The sequence below is a fragment of the Cucumis sativus genome, chromosome 1 (assembly GCF_000004075.3).
Source record: "Cucumis sativus cultivar 9930 chromosome 1, Cucumber_9930_V3, whole genome shotgun sequence".
Lineage (NCBI taxonomy): Eukaryota > Viridiplantae > Streptophyta > Magnoliopsida > Cucurbitales > Cucurbitaceae > Cucumis > Cucumis sativus.
Genome location: NC_026655.2, coordinates 30,181,571 through 30,188,875, shown reverse-complemented (window position 1 = coordinate 30,188,875; position 7,305 = coordinate 30,181,571). Strand labels below are relative to the sequence as shown.

The 7,305-nt window shown below is 26.9% G+C and overlaps 1 protein-coding gene across 1 annotated transcript; it reads right to left on the bottom strand.

Annotated features, from left to right (window-relative positions):
• Window positions 1–396: 396 nt before the first annotated feature.
• LOC101219328 (glucan endo-1,3-beta-glucosidase, basic isoform) lies at window positions 397–3,385 on the bottom strand. The gene is made up of 2 exons (XM_031881428.1): window positions 3,264–3,385; window positions 397–1,459 (listed from the first exon to the last, which is right to left on the bottom strand). Exons 1-2 carry the CDS (start codon window positions 3,331–3,333, stop codon window positions 519–521), a joined length of 1,011 nt encoding a protein of 336 aa, XP_031737288.1. The 5' UTR covers window positions 3,334–3,385; the 3' UTR covers window positions 397–518.
• Window positions 3,386–7,305: the final 3,920 nt, after the last annotated feature.

Here is a 7,305-nt window from a genome sequence, read left to right as displayed (position 1 = left end):
GATGCATGGTTTTTGCTTTTATTTATCATATGACATGTGACACTCGATTGCATGTTTAAGCATTATGTTAGGTTAGTTGTCGATTGAATTAGTTTCGCATTAATCTAATCAACTTAGAATTAAACAAATTGAACGATTAGGTTGGCACTTGAAAGTTAATTATTTAGCTTAACATGTCCTAGATCTTAATGCAATTTATATATAATTGGAACCAAGCATACTCTTCATCTTCTTAAGCTAATCTAATTAGATTTTTTTTATTAGATTGGTTATGAGAAAGCATGCATTAAGTACTTTGAATATATATATATATATTAGCTAAGCTTGGTTCATTTGATTATTGAATTCAATCTATTTTACTTTTCTATCATTAAAGAGATATATAGTTGGATAGGATGGCATATTAATGGTTGCTTTTATTTAATAGATAATTAGGAGTTATTTCCAACATTACAAGCTCTAAGAGATTATTCTGAAAGCTTTAATTTCTTCTTATATCTATATCGATTCTATCTGAATCAATTGAAGTTGATTGGATATTTAGATTGTTTGTTTGGAAAGAAGAGGCCAAAATGCTTCTCCAATTCAGGACTTTTTTTGTTTTCATCAAACATGGCAAAAATATAAGTCTCAGTTGGCCTTCCAGGGCGTCTAGGAGTTCCTCTCTTAACATGCTGGATCAAATTATTAATGTAAGTCCTTGCATTATTGATCGATGTAGCCGTTCCCCCCGCTGACGGCCACCCACTCTCTGATATCACGATCTCTAAATTTCCTCCACCGACCTTCTCCAACGCTGCGTAAAGTGCATCAAGCATTGCATCAAATAAATTCTGGTAAAGATATTGGCCATCGTTGACCACAGTTGACGGAGCTGTGAAGAGGGCATAGTCCAAACGAATGTCCCTTGGGTTGCCAATGTAGCTAAAATAAGGATACAAATTGAGAAGCAATGGAGATCGGTTGTTGTTTAGAAACCTAATGATGGGGTTCATTAATGGCATGACTTCGTTTTTTATTGTGCCTCTAGACGGAGGGTACGAATCGGCCATAATACTGGTGGCAACGGCAGTGGAAACTTTGATCTTGCCCAACCCGGCATTGTTAAGTGCAGTTTGGATGTTTACCATTGCTGGGACAACGAATGAGGCAGCAGAACTAGATGGTTGGACTTCATTGCCAACGGCGATGTACCTGAATCTCACGTTTGGGTAGTTTTTGACATTGTTTTGAACCCACGCATTGGCTTCAGTCTGGCTTGAAGCGATTCTTTGGAGGTCGGAGTTGGGAACGCCAAGCATGAGCTCAATGGGGGAGCCTCTAAGAGCATCAAGTGAACCTCTATTTGGATCATAGAGTCTCATTCTTTTGATGTTGTTTTGGTTGAAGAGAGTCACCACTTCTGTTTGGGGTGGAAGGTTGTTTCCCATCTGTCCATAGCAAACACCAATTTGTGCATCTTAAAACAAACCACGACAAAAGGTTAGTTTGCTTTGAAGACTATAAATGATTAGGTGCATGGGAGCAATAAAAATATAAAAAGAAAGAATGAAAAAAGAAAAAGTATTATATTCTTTTACTGTTTAGTATATAAAAAATGAGCTCTTGCAAAAATAACAAAAAAAAAATATGATAATAGAACTCATATCATTCATTTTTTAAATTGTAAAAGTATCAAAATAAAAAGTAGATAACTCTATAATTATTATCTGATACCCCTTCAATAAAGCTATGATTATTGTCTGATAGTTTGATATCACTAATTTATCATATATTCGCAATATTAAAAAAGAGGGAGGGAGGGAGAGAGTAATTAAAGTAATTGGAAATCAATTAATATACTAAAATTATCTATATTTTTATATTTAAATTAGTTTTTCCTTTATTACTTGATGTATTTAAATAATTTGTTTGTTTTAGATATTTTTCAAAAATATCAATACAAAAATATTAAAATTATTTACAATATATACTAAAATCCATTTAGTAATAGTAAATTAAATTGGTAAATTAAAGAGATTTTGTAGAAATAGAAGAATTAGAAAATGATTTACCCTTGATAACAAAATTTTATTCCAAATCCAAAATAGATAACTAAAATTTTAATCTAAAATTAAATTCATACGGTAAATATTTTCCATTCTTTTATATTTATGTAAATTTGTCTGAATTAAGTTGGTAAATAATTTCAATATTTTTTTGCTATAATTTGTTTAAAAAAATCCAACTTTTGTTGATTTTGTATTACTCCTTTTTTCTTTTGTTGATTTTTATAATCAATACTTCTTTTTCCTTTTCTTTTGAGTAGTTACTTTTTTTTCTAAACTATTTATTTATTTCTTACTTTAGTATGTTTATATATGAATTTAGCTCTCAATTTTAAATCTATACATTATTTCAATTTCTACTGTTATATTAAATTTATTTAATTTGAAATTCGAATTCTGTAAGAACAATTTTGAAAACGAAAAAAACTCACCAGTCACAACGTGAAATAACAAAATTATTTTTCAATTAATCAGTCACATACGTGAAAAAAGAATATTATACTCAATCTAAATGATCTTGTACCAAATCTAAACGATCTTACATCAAATCTAAATGATATGAATATAAATATAAAAACAATATTACTCAATTTATTTTTACCAAAAGAAGCAATAAATTTGATGGACCACACATACCACATACTCTAGAGCTCAAACATGGTAGATATTTAGTTGTAGTTTTAATATGGATTATACATTCATTTGATTAATTTACAAGCTTATATTTTATTAAATGTTTTACTAAAGAAGCAATAATCTTTTTAGATTTTGAAAGTGTTATATATTTGAGTGTAATATTTATATTATCGAAAGTAATTTAAATCCAAGCCAAATTCTTAAAATAAAAAATTAGAAAATTTGGCTGAATTTTGAAAACAATACTCAAAAGTAGACCACAAATAAAAAAAAACAAAAATCAATTAAATAGAAAGTGGAGTTTCTAAACTAAGTTTTCAACCGTGAAGAGTTCAAGAGAATAAGGTTATTGAATAGAGTTTAACAATTTTATATGGGAACTTCAATAAAATTTTAGAAATGAAGCAGATAAATTTCATAATATATAGGAAAAACAACAATCAAAATTGTTGAGTGTATATACAAAAATTATATTGTTGATTCTTGATCATTTTGCATACAAACAAAGTTGAAAAGCATTGCAAAGAGAAGAAGGACAAGAATATTTTTAAAAAATGCATGAGAGAGGAAGAGATATACTTGTTAAGTGTAGGTTTGGCACAAGAAGACCAAGAAGGCATAAGGAAATGATGGGACTAAAATTTGCCATTGGATAAGTAAGAAAAAAAAAAAATATTAGCTTTCCCCTTTTTATAGGTAAGAGAAATACTTGCATTAACATAAAAAAGAAAAGTAAAACAAAAACAAAAGACTTCCACTGCTAAGGGACTTTATTAGCTTCCAAAAGTCAATAAAACTCATTATTGTAAATCCTAAATTCTAAATGTTGTTATCTATTTTGTCACGGTTCAATCGTAAAAAATAGTAAATTTGATAAAATAATTATAACATATAAAAAAATTAAAATTCTATCAATAATACACGTTGATATGCTTCTATTTGTGATATTGATAGACAGTGATAAAATATACTGACATGAATCTTATTATCATAGAATGTTTTTGCTATTTTTGTAAGAACCTCTTTCTATAAATGTTTTGAAAGAATCTTGAGAGGAAGGGATAATGTTATTTGTTAGGCGTGGTTTGTTTCCCGTTATTTTTTCATAAGATTGAAGACACGTTTAGAACATGTTCAATAAAGAATCTAAAAATAAAAAATTGATGAAATGAAAACAAAGTTGAATTTTATGTTTTCAGATTTATTCAGAAATTGAATTTTAATTTAAATAATTGCAAACTAGTCGTAGTTACTCACTAAATATTAGTTGACAATAAACTAATAATAATTTGTTTGTGAACGTGATTTTATATTTAATGGGTCTTTTCAAAATTATAACAAATAGGCAAAATTTATACACGATATAAAACGGTTTTGAAAACGAAAAAAAACTCACATTTCACAATAAAAAATATAAAAAATGCTCCGTGTTTAATTGACATTCAGCAAACGTAATATATTTGCGAATCGATCATTTAGATTTGACTATTCTTTCTTATACAATCGTTTAGATTTGATCGTTTTAAATTTGGATAAACAAATCTAAACGATTCTTTTCAAAAAAAAATTGGTATGCGATCGTTTAGATTTGCACATGATCATTTAGACTTGATCGTCTAAATTAGAGTAGTCAAATTTCAACGATTTTTTTTCAAGATTTTTTGGTATACGATCGTTTAGATTTCGTACACAATCGTTTAAATTTGGCTATTTTGTATACAATTGTTTACATTTGGCAATCCAATATCTCAACGATTTTGTTTATTTTATATTTGGCACACAATCTTAAAAAAGCAACTATCAATTTGAAAAAATAGCACGATTTTGAACTAAATAACAGTTTGAAAAAAATATAAAAAATACTAAAGAAAGAAAAAGACGATGGAAAGAAAAAAAATTACAGAAGAAGAGAAAAAGACCATGGGAGGGGGAAAAGAAAGATTGTAGAAGAATGAATATGAAAAGAAGGAAAAATGGAAATATTTAAAAAAGAATTGCAAAACAAGAAAAAAAGACGATGAAAAGAAAAAATATCGCAAAAAAGAAAAACAAAAAAGATTGCATAAGAGAAGAAAGATGATAATAAGAAATGGCAAACTTAAATTTTTTTTGAAAGAAATGGTAAATTACATGGACTTTTTCAATTTGTGACACGAGTCAAAAATATTTTGCAAGCTTGTTTTATTTATAAATGTTAACCTAAAAAATTATATGAATTATTATTTGTAATGTCATATAATGTATAGAATAAATGGTAAATTTGTCCCTATAGTTCGAAAGAGAGTTTATAATTATTATTTACCTCATGGTTTGATAAAAACTTCATACGTAGTTCCAATGGTAGAGACAGTTTAAGAGGATTTAACAATCTATAGAGACTGTATATATCGAACCATACGAACTTATTAAATTTTAAACTTTAAAATCACGTAGACTCACTTTATTATTTACGATAATTTTAACTCTTATAGCAAGTTCTATCACTAATAGTAATTGATATGGTATAGTGACATAAGACTATCATGGATAAAATCCATAATTTTTCTATAACTTATAAATATTTTAATTCATTTTGTTATTTTTAAAAATACTCATTAATTATATCTATTTAATTACGTTTAGTCAAATAAGTATTCTTTTTTTTTTTTTTCTTACTAACTAAATGATGGTAAATTAATTTAGATTAAATTTAGAAAAATTTTCAAAAACACCAAATTTTACAAAATATTTATATAGCAAATTCTATCATTAATATTTTAATTTAATTACTATAGCTTCTAAATATTAAAATTTATTTTGCTATTTGAAAAAATGTAATTAAATTAGAGTAATTATTTTAGTAAACATACATATTTAAATTTGAGACATTAATTATCATCCACATATATATTTGAAAATTCAACTTGCACATTTCCTTTTATATATTAATTTAACGATGAATTTGATAGATGAGGGTAGGAAAGGGGTTTTAGTCAAAGGCCACCATTAATTTTGTCTTCTTTTCTTTTTTTCTTACCAAACTTGTAATTGTATTCTTCATTTTCTCAGCCAACTAAGATGACTTTTCTTTATAACTCCCAAAATATCAGTCTTCTTTTATTAAAATTAAAATTAAAATTACGAGTTCATCTTAAAATTTATGATTGATAGAGTATGAAATTTTACTTTTATTGTGTAGATATTTTAGTTCACTTTGATATTTTTGACAATACCTCAGTTTTGAAATTATATCATCATTTTAAACCCTCAACTAATATATAAGTTTAACCTTAAACTTTGGAATGTATAAAATAACTCTAAACAAATAATTGTATCAATTTAAATTAATTTACTTTTATAAGGATGAATTTAAACCGTGAGAAATTTACAAATTTTGTAAGTGAATTACTTTACTTGTTTTCAATTAAACTTGCAAATTGTTGTTGTAAGTGAATCACTTTAATTTGATCCTTTATTATGATTATATTTTTAAATGGTCAATTATGCATGTGTAAACATCTATTAATGTCAATTTAACAAAATGCATAAACATCTATCCATGTCAATTTAACAAAATTTACAATTGTAATTGAAATAGCAAGTTTTCAAAGAAAATTTAATTAAGAGTTTAAATGGATTGTTTTATTTAAGTTCAGAGATTTATTCTATAAAATTGCAAACCTAACATATATTTATCTCAAATTTAAAAAGAAAATAGATAATTTAAATTTATATATTTACTAAAGTTGAAAGTTTAAATCTGTTTAAATTTGATAGAACCTAAAATTTAGAATATAAATTTCTATTTGTTCTAAGAATAACTTATAGTCTTTAATTTCTCCCCATCACTCTCTTTTACTTTTCAACATTGATTTTCATCTCTTCTTGGAGTCCATTGACTTAACTTGTCTCTATGAACAACTGTGTTTTAATGTTTATTTCACATTTTGATCGATATATGTGTATTTTAATTTGTTTCTTAAAGAAAATGATAAAAGATCTTAATATATTACGCTCAAAGGGGAGGCACTACAACATAATTATCCTTGCCCTTACCTAAAAGACATGTCATAAGAAATGGTTAATATTAAAAATACTCAATAAATTGATCCACTAAGTGCACTTTTTAACTCTTCTAATTTGTTTGCTACACTTCATGATCTTCTAAATACTAAACTGCTACAAATTAACCCAAAAATCTGCCATGCTTGATGTTTTTCTCCAATCTTCATCTTCCCGATCGTATATCACTCAATGGCAGCCAAGGTTCTTCTTCTTCAAGCAATTCTCTCTAATTCTTTTGTAGAAAATTTGATGAAAAACTTGGTAAAAATGGGATCACTGATCAAAATAAACAATTTGCTTTCCTTTTCCTTTGGATGACCGACAACCTCTCTTTCGTTCACCTTATTATCTTATGTAAACCCTAAATCTAACCTTACTTGAGAATTTCTATGTTCTAAGAGAGAGCTAAGTTTAATGAAAGTTGAAAGGAAGTTGTTGTTTTGTTGTGATTAGGTTGCTAGTGGGAAAGAAGAGTTTAAGTGAATTCTAAGTGTTGAGACTTAAAAGGTTGATGGCCAAGCGAAGAGAAGAAGGGTCGGTGATTAGATGTTTTGTCATGTCGTAGATGTTTTGGATA

Excerpts from the sequence above, each read along its gene's own strand:
- LOC101219328 (XM_031881428.1), bottom strand. The coding sequence starts at position 3,333 with ATGGCAAATTTTAGTCCCATCATTTCCTTATGCCTTCTTGGTCTTCTT. Across the intron at positions 1,460-3,263 it reads GCCAAACCTACACTTAACAA|ATGCACAAATTGGTGTTTGC; the intron begins GTATATCTCTTC and ends GTTTGTTTTAAG.